This window comes from Rhamphochromis longiceps, linkage group LG3 (genome assembly GCF_057381845.1).
Source record: "Rhamphochromis longiceps isolate RC_006_pf linkage group LG3, R_longiceps_female_GT1.1, whole genome shotgun sequence".
Taxonomy (NCBI): domain Eukaryota; kingdom Metazoa; phylum Chordata; class Actinopteri; order Cichliformes; family Cichlidae; genus Rhamphochromis; species Rhamphochromis longiceps.
In genome coordinates, this window is record NC_140559.1 from 32,828,031 (window position 1) to 32,847,757 (window position 19,727).

Genomic DNA, 19,727 nt, shown 5'->3' on the forward strand with positions numbered 1-19,727 from the left:
AATGACCCGCCAATTTCCGGGGGCGAGGTCACTGAGGCAGTTAAACAACTCCTTGGTGGCAGAGCCCCTGGTGTTGACGAGGTCCGCCCCGAGTTCCTGAAGGCTCTGGACGTTGTAGGGCTGTCCTGGTTGACACGCCTTTGCAATGTTGCGTGGAGATCAGGGGCAGTACCTGTGGACTGGCAGACCGGGGTGGTGGTCCCCATCTTTAAGAAGGGGGACCGGAGGGTGTGTTCCAACTACAGGGGGATCACACTCCTCAGCCTTCCTGGGAAAGTCTATGCCAGGGTGCTGGAAAGGAGAGTTCGTCCGCTAGTCGAACCTCGGATACAGGAGGAACAATGCGGTTTTCGTCCTGGTCGCGGAACACTGGACCAGCTCTTTATCCTCTCGAGGGTACTTGAGGGCGCATGGGAGTTTGCCCAACCAGTCTACATGTGTTTTGTGGACTTGGAGAAGGCATTCGACCGTGTCCCTCGGGGTGTCCTGTGGGAGGTGCTGCGGGAGTATGGGGTGTCTGGCCCATTGCTACGGGCCATTCGATCCCTATACAACCGTTGCAGGAGCTTGGTTCGCATTGCCGGCAATAAGTCGGACTCGTTCCCGGTGGGTGATGGGCTCCGCCAGGGATGCCCTTTGTCTCCGGTTCTGTTCATAATTTTTATGGACAGGATTTCTAGGCGCAGCCAAGTGGCGGAGGGCTTTCGCTTTGGTGGCCTCAGAATCTCATCTCTGATTTTTGCGGATGATGTGGTTCTGTTGGCTTCATCAGGTGAGGGCCTCCAGCTCGCACTGGAACGGTTCGCAGCCGAGTGTGAAGCAGCGGGAATGAGGATCAGCACCTCCAAATCTGAGGCCATGGTTCTCAGCCGGAAAAGGGTGGAGTGCCCTCTCCGGGTCGGGGATGAGTTCCTGCCCCAAGTGGAGGAGTTCAAGTATCTCGGGGTCTTGTTCGCGAGTGATGGGAGAAGGGAGCCGGAGATTGACAGACGGATTGGGGCTGCAGCTGCTGTAATGCGGACGCTGCACCGGTCCGTCGTGGTGAAGAGGGAGCTGAGTGTAAAAGCGAAGCTCTCAATTTACCAGTCGATCTACGTCCCTACCCTCACCTATGGCCACGAGCTGTGGGTAGTGACCGAAAGAACGAGATCGCGGATACAAGCGGCGGAAATGAGCTTCCTCCGAAGGGTGGCTGGCCTCTCCCTTAGAGATAGGGTGAGAAGTTCGGCCATCCGGGAGGGGCTCAGAGTAGAGCTGCTGCTGCTCCACATCGAAAGGAGTCAGCTGAGGTGGTTCGGGCATCTGACAAGGATGCCCCCTGGGCGCCTCCTGGGTGAGGTGTTCCAGGCATGTCCCACCGGGAGGAGGCCCCGGGGAAGACCCAGGACACGCTGGAGAGATTATATCTCTCGGCTGGCCTGGGAACGCCTTGGTATTCCCCCGGATAAGCTGGAGGAGGTGGCTGGGGAGAGGGAGGTCTGGGCCTCTTTGCTTAGGCTGCTGCCCCCGCGACCCGGCCTCGGATAAGCGGTTGAAGATGAAGATGGATCCGATATATATCGTTATATCGAACAGCCCTAATGTCAGAGGGAATTCATGACGATGTTTATCAAATGTGAAGCGCAGTTTGCTGCTTCTTTTGCTGCTGGATCAGTGAATTTTGGTCTGAGAGAGACAAAACCTGCTACTCAGAATCAAGAAAAAAAAAAAAAGACGTAAACACAAAGCGCGGACCCACCAACGCATCAGAATCAGTGAGCTGTCGGCTTTCAGCCCCGACGGTGTGTCCGTGTACAGGCCGTTGGGTGAGAAAGCCGAGAAAGAGAAAGCTGATTCTGATGTGTCGGGTCCGCTCTGTGTTTACGTCTTTGTGTGGAATCTGTTTACCTGCTCTCTCATTTGCTGTTTGGTGGTTGTTGAAATAGTTTTGTGAGCTTTGACCTGAGATTCTGGTGTTTCTGGCAAAATACATTTATATTTAAAACTCTATTCAGGATTTAATGAATCAATATCGCTTAATTCAAGATACTCAACTCTCTCTATCCACCTGCACTTTCAAACATGTACTAAAGACTACAGGAATATCTGGACTTTCAGAGTTGCAGAGACTTTTTTTTCTTTTTTTTTTTTTTTTTTTACTCGAACAGCTGGTTGCACCGGTGTGACCTAAGGTTTATTTTAGTCGCACCATTGAAAAATTTGGTCACATTTGTGACGCACTCTAGAGCCCTGCCAACAAAAACTATGCTGTACACATTCGCTTCTCCTCCACAAAATCTGACCGTGCAAATCAAACTCTGTTCAGGTGGTTTGAGTATGTGACTAGGATGCCTCCTGGGCAACTCCTAGGTGCTGTGGTTTACTGTACTGTACTGAACAGCAGAACAGGCTTTCTTGTTCAAGGTCATTTGTGTCCTATTGGGAGGAGGCCCCTGGGCAGATCCAGCAATGAGGCTATCAGGGAAGTCTGAACTTCCGACTGCCCCCACGACCCGAACTCGAACAAGTAGTTAAAAAAATGGATGGATGGAGAATGAAACTGACCTGTTTCATCATGTTTGCGTTTAGCAGATCCTGATGTCTTCTCTGCTTCCTCTTCTACCTCAGCTGCTGTCGCAAAAGTCTAAAAACAAAGACACAAAATCACGACCATCGAGTTTTCTGTTTTTACTAAAGAGGAAACAAAGATGCTCAAATAAATCTCAACATTACCGCTATGTCTGCGGCCTCCACCGATTGGCTCTCCTGTGTTGGTGGGCGGGGCTCCACTGTGCTTTCCTCTGCCTTTTCCCCCTCCTCCTCATCTATTTCAACAATCTCATCCAGAGTGATGAGCTCTGCAGGTTCTCCCTTGGTGATCTCCCTGCTCCAGTCCTGACCCTCCACTGCTTTTTCCTCCCCAGCATCATCTGCTCCCACCTCATCCAGAGTGACCAGCTCCAGGGTGTCTTCCTCCAGATTTGTTTTTTCTTCTGGTGCAGCAGCCTCACTTTGGGACCCAGTGGCCTCTTTAGTATCTGTTTTTGGCTTCTCTTCCTTCGTTGCTGTACCAGACTCGTCTTCAGCAGATAGAGCATCACTAACCTCAGCAGTGTGATCCAAACACTCCTCTTTATCGACCACCTCCTCATCATCTGCATTTTTTGGCGATGCTGAGTCTTTATCGTCTTTAGGCACTGTTGGCTCTTCTGTATTCTGGTCTTTCAAAGGCTCATTGTCAGCCGTCTCATCCTCAACCGAGTCAACAATCTGATAAATGGCCTCCTCCTCATCAGCCACTTTACTAGATGCAGCATTCTTCATGGCAGCTTGTTTTTTAGTTACTTTAGTGTCCTTCTTTGGTCTTCCCCTTCTTCTTTTTTCCGGAGTTTTGGCCCGTTCATCCTTAATAACTTCATCCTGCACTGGGTCTGCTATTGTAAAGGTGGCATTCCCCTCGCTCTTCTTTGTTGGTGTGCTCTGTTTCACTTGAGTCTGCTGAGGTTCCTCCTTGATTGGTTCCTGAGAATCTCTGGCAGGTGTCGGCCTCCTTCTCGTTGGTGTTTTGTCTTTTTTTGAGACGTCTTCTTTAGTTTCTCTTCTTCCTCTGGTTGACCTTGTTGTGATGGTTGGTTCGTTCATGGCAGCCTTACCCTCCACTGAGTCTAGGATCTCAGACGTAGATTCCTCTTCCCTGACGGCTTTTATACATGCAACTGTGGAAGTTGGCGTCTTTTTATCTTCTTTGTTTCCTCTGGCCGACCTCCTTCTACCAGGCCTCTCTGTGGTGGAGACATCTTGAACAAATTCATCTTCAACAGAATCCACTACCTCAAAGATCATCTCCTCCTGTGTCTCTTTCTCCTCTCTTTTAGATGTTCTTGTTCTCGGTCTACCCCTCCTTGTTGGTCTTTCAGCTCGTTTAGCCACTTCAACGTCTTTCTTGGTTTTTTCCTCCTTGTTCTCAGCCTCTGCCTGGGTCTCTGTGGTCGGTGGCTCTTCTTCCACAGAATCAATTACCTGGTAAGCTTCTTCCTCTTCTTCAGTTCCTTCAGTGACTGCTTTCGAAGTATTAAGTTTCTTCTCGTCATCTTCTCCTCTGGTGTAATCATTGACTGAATCTAACTTCTCAGAGGCTTTCTGTTTAGTAACATCTGCTGAACTGCCTTTGTTTTCTTGTTCTTCATTATTTGGAGTTTGGCAAAATGCTTTTGAAGCTTTGCTTGATTTTTCTGAGAGCATCTCCTCATTCATTTCTTTTCCATCTCCACTGGACCTTGGAGTTTGGTTCATGCTTGGATCCAACCCTTCTTTTTTATCAGCTGCATCTGGTTCTTGAATCTTTTCCTCAGACAGCTGCTTTGCTGTGGCAACTTCATCTTTGACCAGATGACTGTCCGCTTGGACTGTACTGGCTTGGTCTTCACTAACGTTGTCTATCACATAGAGAGGAGCATCCGTTTCAGTTTTACTGGACTCCTCTGAGCCTTTATCATCAATGCTGTTCAAGACCTGACTTTCCCCCTCATGCAAACTCTGGGTTTGCTCAGGCCCTGATGACTCTGTTTTAGTCTCTTGGTTTGAGTCTTCATCTATCTGTTCATCTGTTAGCTCGTCGATCGAATCAAGGATCTGGTAACTTTCACCATCATCCTCCTCCTCCTGTGGATATTTCCCTGCATTGTCTTTTCCCCCATCTCCTTTGCTTTTCTTTGACTCTTTGTGTGCGTCATCCTTACATTCAGTCTCCAGAGTTTGTGTTTGGCTCTTCATCCCTAATCCCTCTCCCTCTGCAGGTGGTTGTGTCTCTGATGATGTTTCCACTTTAGTTTGATTTTCCTTTGCTGACACTTTGAGGTCAGACTTTGTTGCTGCACTCTCCTCTGTTAGCTCTGCATCAGCGGTTGATGCCATTTTTGAACGGGTCCTATAACCCGAGGACGAAGAATGCGACAATTTGTCTGGAGGTTTGCTTAGCTGCGTTTTCTCACCAGAAAAGGAAACAGGCTTACTGACACTCACAGAGGATTCGGGTTTGGTGGAGTCAAATGAGTCTTTACTTTTTCGTAGTGAGGAGGTTGAACTGCTTTTCTCAGAAAATTTCGTGGGCTTGGATGAGGGAGAGGCTGAGCTGCTGGAGTCTTTGGAGGACCCTGCTGAGGTTCGTTTGGAAGCAGGAGATGCAGCTGAGCTTTGACTTTCTTTATTCTTTGTGGACTTAGTTGAAGAGTCGCTTTCACCATTGGGGTCTGCGTCTGCTGCATCATCGTTAATTTCATCAACAGTGACAAAGTTGTCTACATTGAAATCCGGCTCACCAAAAGGGCGGCTCTCTGAAGAAACTTTCTTCTCTAAATTATCAACTTGAACCTAGATGGAAAAACCAAAAACAGTCTGTGGAGCCATGAAACAGCTTACACTATAATCAGAGTCTAACTATCAACGAATGTCCCTCTGTCCACAAAAACCTCCTATATGACCAGTAACCACATGACCAATTTTCTCAGTGTGATTAAGTGTTTGAGTTAGCCCAGCCGCCCACCCCCACCACCCACAAGAGAAATCCTCGTGGGTCTGATGAACGTTTACCTTTCTGTGTGGTGCGTCTTCATCCTGTGCCCTACTAGGGCTGCTGATTTTGCTCTGGAAATGAAGATAAGAAAAAAAATTAACTGAATTAATTTCGTATTATTCTGTGCTGGTTTTGACAAACACCTAAAATATAGCCTGAAAGGTGTTTAGTGAGTGGTGACGCCAAAAATTGGACATGCACAAGCTTGCAAAAAATAAATAAGACTATATGTAGTGATGACCTTCGCTTTAATTTATCTGTTCCAGAAATAATGCAAATCTAAAAATGTTATCTTCCTCATGAGTATAGTGGACAGTATCTCCGCCTGTCACAATGGGGAGTGAGTAATCTCCTTCTCTGCTCTGCCTTCAGCTGATCAGGTGTCACAGACGTAAACTGCCAGTCTACTATCACATGTGAAATACAGACATCGAAACCACTTTCCCCGTGATTGGAAGGTCGGGGGTTCAAATCCACTGAACGGCTACCCTGAGGTAACCCTGAGCAAGGTACCATCCCTACACATGGTACGCCTGCTTAGTGGCTGCCCACTGCTTCACTGAGTGAACGGGTCAAATGCAAAGAGAGTAATTTCCCCAGGGGGATCAATAAAGTATACATTATTGTTATTATTATCAGCATTAATTATTCATACAGCCTGCAGCTTTACCGCAACAATCAACAGTGTACTACTATACAATGCTCATATGTGATCTCCAACATAAGGCTTTTAGTGTCTGGGACAACACAGTGAAATTTAAAGTGTTACCTCTCTGTCCTTGCTCTGTGCCCTACTTTCTCGACCCTGTCTATGCTCACGAAGCGCCGCTGTAATGGCCATGAAAAGGTCATAGTTGATGCGATGAAGTTTTGAGTCTTTTTCCTCAGACTTGACTGGGCTTGTTGCTGAAGGAGCAGCGCTAGAAGCGGTGGGGGCGGCGTTTGCATCAGGAGTAGTGACCAAAGTTTGTGGTGGCCCCTCTTCCTTCACTGCTGCTTTCTGGCCTTCCTCACTTGGCTGCGGGACAGCGGTCGATTCTGCGGCCTTCTCTGTTTCCAGTTCGAGGTTAAGTGTGTTCTCACCCGAGTCTTGCAGACGCTGTTTCAGACTCTTCAAACTGAATTTAAAAGCAAAGATGCCAGTAGGTTACTATGAAAAGAAGTTTGTTGTCACAAAATGTTAATGTGAAATAAGAAATTCCATTTCAAATTTCTAATCTAGAGTTGCTTATGTCTAAATCACACTCTTCTCTTTTTGCATCTTTGGGAACTGTTTACTATAGCACAACCTTGAGGAGTGTAGCAGTCATCATGACTGTTTTGACTCTGCCACTAAACCTGAAAATGAAAGATACTCACGACTCAATACGTCCGACTTTACTCCTATGAAGAGGAGAGAAAAAAGCACAAGGTCAGACAAGCATGAAGACACTTTAAAGAAAAAAAACACACAATCTAAAATCAATTTCCTCTTTGTCTCACTTCTGATTGTGGAACACACTTACCAAGAAGATAAATAGTCCTTGGTGACATTGCTCTCCATCACCTGTGTTAATCCACCAGGTTCAGCCATCTCAATGCATATCTGAGAAAACAGAAAGATATTACATCAGTGACAGTACAATTGTTTTCTTCCTGAGGATATTTGAGCAACACAGTGGTACTCAAAGGGTGCGCTACAGGCCCAATTTGTGAAAGTAACAGGACAGAGGTCCTGGCGAGTTTCTTTACTGCCCTCTACGATAGTACAACTTTTTGTTAAAAGAACAAAAAAATCTTGGTGTTTTAAACTTGCAAATGGAAAATAAGCGCAAACATATTTCTATACTTTTGCAAAGTTTTTGATTAAAGAATAAAACCACTGAGCAAGAAACAATAAAAGAATAACTTAGTGCTGCCTCAAACTGCAGGCATCTTCCCTGCTAGATGGGCCAGGACGAAAGGCTGAACAGGTCATAAGATTATCACTTGGTTGAGAACTTAGTGTATTTCACCAGTGCTTGCAAAGGCATGTAAAATTCAGATTGCCTGTCGCAGGGACTGTCTGAATATTAAAACTTGCTGAACTAGTGTTAAAAAAACAAAGTCTCCTTCAGACTCATTTAAAAAGTTTCTCAATGTTAAAAGTCTTGCTTAAAGCTGCAAACAGAATAAAATAAGACAAACTTAAAAACACAGTTTAAAAACCACTTGATCATCACAGTATAAGAAAGTTACACCACTTAAACTTTTTTAATGTCTTCATTTTCCATGTTAACCACTTATTGCTTTCTTTATCTTCCCTGATTGAATTTTTTCTGATTTTCACTGTTGGTGGAATTGTGCATGCAGTTCACTCAGGTTGCATAGGCAGTCCAGCTCCTCCTGAATGGCAGTCACAAGAAGATCTGCCGTGTCTAACAGTGCGGCCTCAAAAGTGTGGAGAAAATATTAGGAGATGGTGTGTTATAATGGTTTGTAGTGATGGGATTTCCAACTCTTTTTAGAGAACCGGTTCTTTCAGCTCGGATCACTAAAAATTTAGAATTTTTGTAATCATCTTGTCCTTTTGGGGTATAATAAAACCCATTTTTTGAAGATTACATTTGTGCCTGTGTGTTCCTGGCTGCTTGGTTCATGACAGGGCCATAGAAGAGCAATGACCATTCAGCAGGTATCCTCTACTTTGTACAAGGAGAAGGACTGCTAAAGCCAAACTGAAGTTCTCTGAATTCTAACTGACTGTTATTCTGCAATGATGAAGTGCAATGTTCCCTCTAATTTTTCATGTGTCTGAGCGAACGCACAAATTCCATGAACGGTCCCTTGGACCACTGTGAGCAACAGCAGACGTGTGCACTGTGGTCACACCAGCATCGAATCCATCCAAGTTACATGGTTTATTAAAATAATCAAATTACAGCATTTACATTTATCTTAGACTACTTTTAATTAACTGCTTTAGCCCACTTACAATGAAAATTAGAAAAAAAATCTTGTTCATGACTTGTGTAGTATGTTAACACTATTGGAAGGAAAAATAACTTGAACTCCAATTTTGAAAACACAACTTTCTTTTTTTTTTTAGATTATAAAGCTCTGACTTGTATTATGAGTCTGTGGTCTGGGAGCGAGTCCTGTAACTCTCTGACTGCAAAATACAGTATATAAAGACCAATGCTGGGCAATTAATTATATAGTTACTTCTTCAAAAAAAGTTACTGAGTTATGCAAACAAAGTTTTTTTGCAGCTCTTTACATAAAAATGCAGCCAAGGCGTTTTTTAAACAAACATTTCAAACTATTTACAGAACAATCAGCTGTTCTGCATCAAATTTGATGCCACACAAATTATTTGTGCCACTCCAAAACATCCCCCTTCCTAACCAACTAAATGCCATGTTGCTATATCACTTTTTGATTGGTCTACATGGTACATTTTTTGACCAATAGGAAAGGGTAGGGTTTTTTTGGTTTTGTTTTTGCTCACAGGCAGAGAGTGCTTTCAAACGTTTTCCTTATAAAACGCAGTTTTTACCGTTTCTTCCCGCAGTAAATATAAACAACGGTAGTATTCAGGAAGAAAACCAAACATCGCATATTTTTATCATAACTCTGGTTTTACGTGGCCAATCAACACAATTTAAAAACTGGTGTAACGTCCACACGTTTTCCATCAATTGTTCCGTCTGTCCTGCTCACATCTCCAATGGTTGTACACGTTGTCATTAACGTGGCTTCAGTCCACATCAGCCACGCCGCTTTGCTAGCTAAAACACCGGTGTTGGCACATAAGGACGCTGTCATAGCCTGTCAGCGACGTTGATTAGCTGCGTATATACGAATGTGAATCGCATTATTGGCTGGACTATGGGATAAGGTGGCAGCCAGTCACTTACTGACTAACACTGCAAAACAGAATTGTTAAAGTTTTAATTTAATTTCAATTCAGGTTCGATTTTTTTTTTTTTTGTGCTCAACACAGATGTTCTGTGCGCAGAGACCGTGCCAGAAGTGCGCAATTGCGCACGCGCGCAGCTTAGAGGGAACATTGATCAAGTGTTCCCTTAATTTTATTAAGCAGTTTAAATTGAACCAAACTGTACCAGCTTTGCGGGTGAAATTTAAGACTTAATACCTTCTGAAGACTTTTCAGAAAAAGCTGCATTTTAAGAGCAGCAGACACCATAACAAGCCTTGCAGATGTAAAACGTGAAAAATTTGCAGGTGTTTATGAAATCGTACCCTGTTGGCAAGCGGCAAAAATCTGACAAAAGCAGCAATGGGAGCCACCACTTTCATGATCTTCACGAGAAGGTCCACATTCACCTCGGAGACCTCCACAATCAGCAGCCGGTCCTCCAGAGACTCAGACTGTGGAACATGCTGAAAAACAACCAGTGTTAAGATCAGGGAGACCCGAGCCTGCTGCTTTTACAGGACAGATTTATGTGACTGCTGACTTACAGTGCTGCTCCATTTCATCATGCTTCTGTACATGCTCTCCTGTGAAAAGAGTAGAAGATGAAAGCGGCTCACATCAATTACTTATCCTCTGTTTGTAAAATAACTATTGAATAACTCTCCTCCTGGTTAGAGTGTTTTTAATGTTCTATTGACCCCATTTGATAAGATAAAGATTGGACTCCACTGTAAGTGAGAAGTAACTCGATCCTGGTATGCATCTTTGTGGCAAAGGATTCATACTTCAGGACAGTAACGACACAACATATAACTGAAGTTTTGCAGGAACTATTTGATGCTTTTTAAGTCTCAGTGACTTTCCGCAACAGTCGTCAGACCTCAATTCCTCTTAACATGTAGCTGTGGAGAGAGTTCTCACAAAGGGCCTGAATAGCTAGCCCGCAAGGAAACTTGAGATGGGAAACGCTGAAGCTAGAAGGTTAGCAGCAACTGAAGTTTCAAAATAAGTGAGGGCTGACATACTTAAAGAGGCAGAGTGTAGATGTCGCTTTTATCCAGGAGAGCCACCTCACAGACGCTGAACATTTAAAATTACGAAGAGATTGGGTAGGCAATGTTTTTTACTCATCATATACTTCCAAAGCAAGAGGCGTTACCCTGCTTATTAATAAACACCTGAACTTTCAACTAAATTCAGTTGAAAAGGACAAAAATGGCAGATTCTTACTTGTAGATTGTGAAATAAATAGAAATAAGATAACTTTGGTAAATATATATGGGCCCAACTACGACGACCCTTTATTCTTTAACAACTTAATAATGAAAGTGGCTACAATTGAGGGCCAGTATATTGTGGGTGGAGACTTTAATTTGGTCCTAAACCCCTCTTTGGATCGGTCCTCACCCAAAACAGCTTCACTATCCAAGGCAGCAACAGCACTGAACCAAGGTATGAAGGATATAGGTATAATTGATTTGTGGCGAAACCTCCATCCAGGCCAGAGGGACTTCTCCTTTTTTTCACCAGTACATAATACATACTCTAGAATTTATATGTTTCTTGTACCACAAAATATGATGGCAACAGTGATAGATTGCTCCTACTTAGCAGCTACTTTTTCAGACCATAATCCCATTAAACTTTCCTGGGCTACCAATATGTCGCAAAGTGTAAGAGTTTAAACGGTTCTATGAAGATCTGTATAAATCTGAGCAAGGGGTCGACAGTACTGCTGCAAAAAGATTTATAGATGGAATAACCCTTCCTAAATTACATAATGAGGACAAAGAACTGCTTGATGCAGATATATCTGAGATGGAGGTTCTTCGAGCCCTCAAGTGTTTACAAAATAATAAGACCCCTGGACCAGATGGATTTCCAGTTGATTAATATAAGGGTTTTTCTAATAAATTATTGACACCACTTACAAATATGATTAAAGAAGCTTTAGAAAATAATAAATTACCAGAATCATTGGAAATTGCAACAATCACATTATTGCCAAAACCAGGCAAGGACAAACAGAGATGTGACTCTTACAGACCCCTCAGGCTTTTAAATGCAGATTATAAAATATTATCTAAAATAATTGCACTTAGATTGGAGGACATTATGCCTAAGATAATAAATGCCGACCAAACAGGCTTCATTAAAAACAGACATGGAGCAGATAATGTGCGGCGTTTGCTCCATATACTGAATACTGCTCAAAAAAACCAAAACCCACTGCTAATAATCTCCATGGACGCTAATAAAGCATTTGACAGGATTGAGCCAAACTTTCTATTTCAGGCAATGGAAGCCATGGGCTTCGGAGAAAAGTTCACCCGCTATGTTAGGACACTTTTTAATGCCCCCAGAGCCAATATCATAACAAATAATGTGCTTTCTGGCACTTTCTCTTTAACTGGAGGTTGCAGACAAGGTTGTCCAAGTTCCCCCTTGCTCTTTGCGATTGCGATCGAACCACTAGCAGTTGCCATCCGTACTAATGCCTCCATATCTGGAATCAAATTCGGCACAAGTGAACATAAACTTTCTCTATACGCAGATGACCTCCTACTGTATATAACGGACCCTCTTAAATCAATTCCCTCTTTAATGAAGTGTCTTAAAGAATACAGTGCAGCCTCAGGATACAAGTTAAACTATACCAAAAGTGAGATTATGTCATTAAATATACAAGATAGCCGTATTACAGCTCTTACTGACCCATTACAGTGGTGTAATAATGGATTTACGTATTTGGGTATACAAATTGGTAAATCCGAGGATCAAATATTCAAATTAAATCATATCAAACTGTTGGAGCAAACCAAACTTAATATTCAGAGATGGATGGATTTTCCATTATCTCTTATAGGGAGAATTAATGTTGTTAAAATGAACATTTTGCCTAAGTTTATCTACTTATTTCAATGTCTCCCTACAAATGTTCCTAAAAGTTTCTTCAAAGAGCTTAACAAACTCATAACTTCTTTCATATGGCAAAAGAAAAATCCAAGAGTCAAACTCTCCTCACTACAGGCCTCATATTCAAGGGGAGGACTTAATTTACCAAACGTTAGGAACTATTATCTTGCCTCCCAGTACCGATCAATTTGGATCTGGCTACATGCAGAGAGGAGTGAGGTTCGATGGGTTCCAATAGAACAACATGAGGTGAACCCCATACCATTAAAAGATGTTCCATTATTAGGTACAAAAAAAATGTCTATCCAAGCTCACAAACAATTTGATAATATTAAACACCTTCTGTGCCTGGCAGGAATCCCACTCACTTCTGAAAGTAAATATCTCTTTTCTTAGAAGGACACCCTTATGGGGCAACCCTGATCTCTCTCATCATATTGCTGACCCAATATTGCGGGGATGGAAGGACAGAAATATTCGAACTGTTGCCGATTTATACAATAATGATACATTTATTGACTTTCAACAACTAAAGGAAAAATTCAAACTTCCAGGACAAAATTTCTTCAAATTCCTACAAATAAGAGATTGGGTCAAAGAGAAATCCAAAGTGGGTGGCTGTAGCTCAGGTGGCAGAGCAGGTCAGCCACTAATCAGAAGGTCGGTGGTTCGATCCCAGGCTGCATCCTGGCTGCATCCTGGCTGCATGCTAAATATTCTTGGGCAAGATACTAACCCCATGTTTGCCTACTGGTGGTGGTCAGAGGGCCCGGTGGTGCCTGTGTCCGGCAGCCTCGCCTCTGTCAGTACGCCCCAAGGCAGCTGTGGCTACAATGTAGCTTGCTATCGCTATCGCAGTGTGTGAATGTGTGTGTGAATGGGTGGATGACTGAATGTAGTGTAAAGCGCTTTGGGGTCCTATGGACTAGAAAAGCACTATACAAATGCAGGCCATTTACCATTTACCAGGATTATTCCCCGAGATTCCCAAAGAAACGCATCTTTGCACCAAACCATGGAAGTCAATAAAAGGAATAGCATCTTCTATATACACTATTATCAATGAAAAGTTACCTGACTATAATAAAGCATCTTTAAAAAGAAAATGGGAGACAGACCTGGGCTATGTCTATGAAGAGGTAGAATGGCACCATTTATTGGAACAGGCACAGACCATGTTAATTTCTACAAATCACAGGCAAATGCAATTTAATATATTTCATAGGATATATTATACCCCTTATAGGTTACATAAAATTGATATTAATTACTCCCCCAAATGTTTGAGATGTAAGGTGACAGATGGTGACCTCCTCCACATGCTGTGGAATTGCCCAGTGATAGAAGAGTTCTGGAGACGGGCGATTGAAATAATCTCAATGGTAATGGGGATCCAAATCGAACTGGACCCAAAACTATGGATTTTAGGTGACACAGGTTCTATAAATGTGAATTATCACAAGAAATATTTTATTTTACTTGCGAGTACTGCAGTGAAAAAATGTATTCTGCTACATTGGAAATCTGAAAACTCTCCAACACTGAGACACTGGATTAATGAGCTAGCGTCCTACTGCACACCTGAGAAGATATTGCATAGTGTAAAAGGGAAATATGGAACCTTCGAAAAAGTTTGGGGCCCCTTCCTGTCAGTACTACCGTCTTTGGACCTAACAGATCATAGAGATGATGCAAATCCCCCTGGGTCTGCCTTGAGTTGATCCCCGGTTAGGCCCTTCTGACTTGATTTCCTGAATGCTGTAGTTTTATCTTGTGGGATGTTCATTCCTGTGTATGAGAGTTTCTATAGATAGGTGTAAATATGGGCTGTCTGGATACACGAATGTGATGAGGTTGAGAGCCATACAGGGGTAAAGGGGTGGGGGGATGGTGGGAGGGGTTCACATGATGTGTTTTCTGTTTTGCTCAATTTTTTTTTTTTGAATTCTTTGTTTGTTTGTGTGTTTGTTTTAAATTTCTGTATTTACCAATATTGTCATTATTATTATTATTATTATTATTATTACTATTCCTGTATTTTCTGTGTTTGGTTTTTCAGATGTTTGAGGTTATCCCTGAAAGGCATAGATACAAGAGTGTGCACCTGGGAGTGCTTTTGTGGTCACAATGGCCTGCCATGCTGTGGTTATTTGATGATACTTGCTCTGTCCCATAGTTGTGAGTTTTCTGTTTGTTTGTTTTTTGTTTTGTTTTTTTTTCTTTCTTGCTTTGTGTGTCTGTTTGTTTTTTTTGTTCGTTTCTAATTTAAAAATGAAAATAAAGCTTAGAAAAAAATAAATAAATAAGTGAGGGCATTGCTTAATAGTCAGTGAAACACTCCATAACCTATGTCTGGGTCTTTAACGTTTACACAGGACTGACTTCACAAGAAGCTCTGTGGAAACTTTAAAGTGGTGGCGGAATGACGTGGGCTGTCATCTATGAACAGAAAAGTGGATAAAGTTCATGCAGCTTTTGTGCTGCTGTCGCAAAAAGGAAGGAACAAATACAGACAAAATAATAATAAATACTTGATTTGAAATTCATGCATATGTTCCCTGTTTTTCATTTCTACTAAATTGGGCAATTCCCTAGTGAAGGATGATGCTGTGCTCACTCCTTAGAGGAGGAATCTTTTTTGATTGGCACCTGAATAGTTTGAGTGAAACAGGAGCATGCCCCTGATTTAACAGCCCCCGATTGCTCCATTTTCATACCTCACTTGAACCAGGATGCATGTCTTTTAAAACAATGTGGATTCCTAGTCTCCACTCTCCAACTGTAACTGGATCTTTGAGGTAATCTCTGGCGAAATCGCAGCACGCATCCCAGCTGTTAAAAAACACAAAGGCCTGGAGAGGAAGAAAGGGGAAAAAATGACGCAGAGGAAACATTCAATATTAATCATTAAATTGAATTAAATTTGCAAATGCAAATTTCTCTGTATCAGCCTGCTGGGTCTACTCCTCACCCTCCTCTGCAGTGATAAAACGATTATGTTGTAGTACAGAGTCTGAACAGTCTGATCAGGGAAGTAACGCCACACCAGCTTGGTGACATCCTCCTGTCTGTAGTTTCCTTCTGGCAAACCAGTCAACATGATCGTGGAGAACGTAGAACCTTGAGATTGGGCTTTCTACAAGACACAAGGTTCAAGAACCAAAGTTTATGTGAAGAGAAACTTTGCAGCACTTTTTAAAAAAATATATTACTATAACTGACCACATAGAGAAGACAAAATGAAACCAAGTTTAGCAGAAAAAGAGAAATGTGGCTTTTGAGGTCGGTATTTGGAAAAATGGACGCCTCTTGGTATTTACTCAAGGATTCCTGTTTAACACATGAAACCTTGGTTTATAAAATGCACTCACCTCAATGTCATCAGGTTCCCTGACAGTTAAATACTCTAGAAGTGTAAAACACACACAGTTAGTAACAGTCAACACTTTATATCTGGAGGTTAATTTTAGTTTCTCTCACCTGGGATTGTGAACCAAGGAGCGACAGTGGGGAACACAAAGGGACTAGTTGTCATTGTGATCCAATATGGTGAAGTGCTGGGTTGTGGGATGGTCATATCTTCTGTTGGGACAGCTGCCCCGTCAACAGCAACATCGCTGTCTGGCAAAGCTTTGTGTGGCAATCTTGGTGCTGCACAAGCAAAAATAAGTTTTGTTTAATTTGTGTGTGTGTGTGTGTGTGTGTGTGTGTGTGTGTGTGTGTGTGTGTGTGTGTGTGTGTGTCAGGTTTTTAACTGACTTTCAGTTTAACTTTAAGCACCTTTACAGATATCCAAGGTATCATAGGCATCAGGAAAAAAATGATTAGAGAGTTAGACCAAATGCCAGTCTGAAAAAGTGGAGTTTAAGTAATGGCTCTGGTTCATGTGTCTAGGGCAGAGATAAGCAGAAGGGAATTGACCGCTGATGGAGCAAAGACTTCTGGAGGGACCAGAAAAGAGGTCAGAGAGATAACGAGGCAAATGAGCATCAAAGGATTTGTGGGAAGGAGAATCACAGTGTTAGTGAATCAAAGTTGAGGGAATGTGTTGCAATAATTTATTGTGGATGACGATAAAGCAGCAGTTTTGCATATGTTGCAACATTTCTCGGACTTCGCTTTATCCAGAGTCCAGGGAAGAACTGAAAAATATATCCATGACTGTTTCACAAACAGAAAGTGAAGGAAAGCTTATTATCCAGACTCTGTGTGATAGATGTGATGTGTTTCCACGATGGTGGAGATGGGAGCAGCTGGTGCAGCACTGGAGACAAAATAGATTTTGCAATATCTGGTAGTGAGGAGCCACAGCCCTGAGCTCAATCATACTGTTGAAATTTTTGAGGAAACTTCAGAATAACCGGGGTTACTGGCAGTGTTAGTTATTTCGGACATGACTACTTGTATTTCAGTATTGATAAAACTGAACTCCGAAAATATCTCTAAGTTCCTCTTTTATGACTTCAGAAAGTTCTCCTCGCAGGGGGTTTAGTGTTGGCTTTCAGTTCTTCAGCAGTCATGCCTGCCGTTTCAGTTAGGTCGGATGAGACTTTGTTCGATTCATCTGTATCACGTTGGCGCGTGGTTCTTCAGGCCGTGAGGTGTCTTCTTTCCACCAGAAAGTCCCACAGTAGTCTGTGGTTTGGCCCAATAAGTCCTTATTTTGTTCTCTAAGCAAACTTTAGGAGTTCAGAAAGTGGAATGTGACATTTATAAGAGAATTTTTCAGAATTCTGCAGCTCTACTAAGTTGTGTGTTACACCATGTCTTGCTCTATAGCGCCCCTGATTAGTTGGAATTTAATCTGTCTCTAGTATCAGTATGCTTTTGCCACTCCTTGTAATCTTCAATTCACTTGCTTCTTTTGTGCATCACCCACTAAGACGACAATATTTGCCGTATTGTCCAAAGACAAGAGTCTCTTTGGACAATACGACCAATGTATAAAAAGTATAACTCTTAAGCTTGCCTTGTAGAAGACCACGTAGATCTCCAAAGCAATCCCACAGTACAGGAAGGCCAGCAGGACAAAAGCAGCTACCCTTACCAGACACGATTTACAGCCAAAAAACAACCCACCATATTCAGTGTATTACCAGATGACCTTCCATCAACTTCACCTTTTTTTCCCCGTTTAAATCACATTTATTTAAAACCCCATTCAAAACACACTCACGCAGTGACGTAAATCCACTGTGTGGTATTTCCACCCTTGACAATTTGTGGCCAGTGGCCTGTTTTAGAAGGCTGTACCAAACACCAAGGCGATCAGCATCACACACAGACTCAAATTCAATTAACACCTGAAACACAAGAAAGATAAAATTTACTCTAAACATTTTAATTTCACATTCTAAATGGTAGAAAATGGAACACATGGAAACAGTGAGCTAAGCACAGCTTTATTGTGGAGTTCACTGGATTCAAAAGTCAGAAATCCTGGATCAATGAAGCACTGGAGCCATGCTCAACGTGACCCCTGCACTAATGCTCTAATGTGATGAACACTAGTGCGCATGAGCATATGAAGAATCATGTGCTACAGCGAACAGATTACCTGCAGTCTCTCTTTACTATCTTTATAGTTTTGCAGTTGTGCTTTCATCAAGATAAGTAGCATCCAAAACCAGTCACATTATCTTGTTTTAATGTGTCTGTCAATTTTGGGGGGATAGTTAAGAATGCACTTACATAAACACATACACTGAACAAAAATATAAACGCAACACCTTTGTTACTGCTCCCATTCCCCATGGGATGGACGTAGAGACCTAAAATTCATTCCAGATACACAATATAACCATCCCTCCCAAACAGTGGTCACAAATCAGTCCAAATGTGTGGTAGTGGGCACATCTGCTATATTGAGATAATCCATCCCACCTCACAGGTATGCCACATCAGGATGCTGATCTGACATCATGAGTAGTGCACAGGTGTACCTCAGACTGCCCACAACAAAAGGCCACCCTGGAATGTGCAGTTTTTTGCGCTATTGGGGGTCTGGGGACCCAGAACCAGTCAGTATCTGGTGTGACCACCATTTGCCTCATGCAGTGCAACACATCGTCGCATGGAGTCTATCAGATTGTCAATTGTGGCCTGTGGAATGTTGGTCCACTCCACTTCAATGGCTGTGCGAGGTTGTTGGATATTCGTGGGAACTGGTACACGCTGTCGTATACGCCGGTCAAGCACATCCCGAACATGCTCAATGGGTGACATGTCCGGTGAGTATGCTGGCCATGCAAGAACTGGGACATTCTCAGCTGCCATCTGCCCTGAACAATGTGAACCATGATTCATCCGTGAAGCGCACACCTCTCCAATGTGCCAGACGCCATCGACTGTGAGCATTTGCCCACACAAGTCTGTTACGGCGACGAGCTGGAGTCAGGTCAAGACCCCGATGAGGACGACGGGCATGCAGTTGAGCGTCCCTGAGACGGTTTCTGACAGTTTGTGCAGAAATTGTTTGGTTGTGCAAACCAATTGTTCCAGCAGCTGTCTGGGTGGCTGGTCTCAGACGATCTTGGAGGTGAACCTGCTGGATGTGGAGGTCCTGGGCTGGTGTGGTTACACGAGGTCTGCGGTTGTGAGGCCGGTTGGATGCGCTGCCATATTCTCTGAAACGCCTGTGGAGACGGCTTATGGTTGAGAAATGAACATTCAATGCACGGGCGACAGATCTGGTTGACATTCCTGCTGTCAGCATGCCAATTGCACGCTCCCTCATTGCTTGTGGCATCTGTGGCATTTTGCTGTGAGACAAAACTGCACATTCCAGGGTGGCCTTTTGTTGTGGGCAGTCTGAGGTACACCTGTGCACTACTCATGATGTCAGATCAGCATCCTGATGTGGCACACCTGTGAGGTGGGATGGATTATCTCAATATAGCAGATGTGCCCACTACCACACATTTGGACTGATTTGTGACCACTGTTTGGGAGGGATGGTTATATTGTGTATCTGGAATGAATTTTAGGTCTCTACGTCCATCCCATGGGGAATGGGAGCAGTAACAAAGGTGTTGCGTTTATATTTTTGTTGAGTGTAGCTCATACAGCCTTTCACAGACTTTTAAAACATGCACTTGTTGCTGCTTATAAGTGTGTTTATACCTTGTTGAGAAGAGGCAGGTAGTTTCTTACAATACCGATTTTTCCCAAAGCTTCTCTGAGATCCCGGGACTCGCCTGGTGAGATGTTCCTGATGTAGATTGTCCGTGCTCCAATATCTGTCACTTCCTGTTTCGAGAAACCCTGGTGAACATTAAAACAAACCAGAAACAGTATTTAGTTTAACAATATTTCATGCTTTCTTAAACTACAGTTCCAAGATTAAGGTCATAAGTTTGC

At 43.0% G+C, this 19,727-nt stretch overlaps 1 protein-coding gene across 3 annotated transcripts in view; it reads right to left on the reverse strand.

Moving 5' to 3' along the window:
* LOC146674180 (uncharacterized) overlaps positions 1–19,727 on the reverse strand; it is an 83,705-nt gene that overhangs the window by 8,533 nt on the left and 55,445 nt on the right. For all 3 annotated transcript variants that reach the window (XM_085394617.1, XM_085394609.1, XM_085394601.1), the window contains 14 exons: positions 19,491–19,631; positions 17,545–17,671; positions 15,849–16,019; positions 15,740–15,774; positions 15,340–15,504; positions 15,086–15,220; positions 9,998–10,036; positions 9,776–9,916; positions 7,057–7,136; positions 6,911–6,934; positions 6,321–6,669; positions 5,569–5,622; positions 2,713–5,349; positions 2,545–2,623 (listed from right to left, as the gene is read on the reverse strand). In XM_085394617.1, the coding sequence (XP_085250743.1) occupies positions 2,545–2,623; positions 2,713–5,349; positions 5,569–5,622; positions 6,321–6,669; positions 6,911–6,934; positions 7,057–7,136; positions 9,776–9,916; positions 9,998–10,036; positions 15,086–15,220; positions 15,340–15,504; positions 15,740–15,774; positions 15,849–16,019; positions 17,545–17,671; positions 19,491–19,631 (4,177 nt within the window). The remainder of the gene's footprint in view (positions 1–2,544; positions 2,624–2,712; positions 5,350–5,568; positions 5,623–6,320; positions 6,670–6,910; positions 6,935–7,056; positions 7,137–9,775; positions 9,917–9,997; positions 10,037–15,085; positions 15,221–15,339; positions 15,505–15,739; positions 15,775–15,848; positions 16,020–17,544; positions 17,672–19,490; positions 19,632–19,727) is intronic.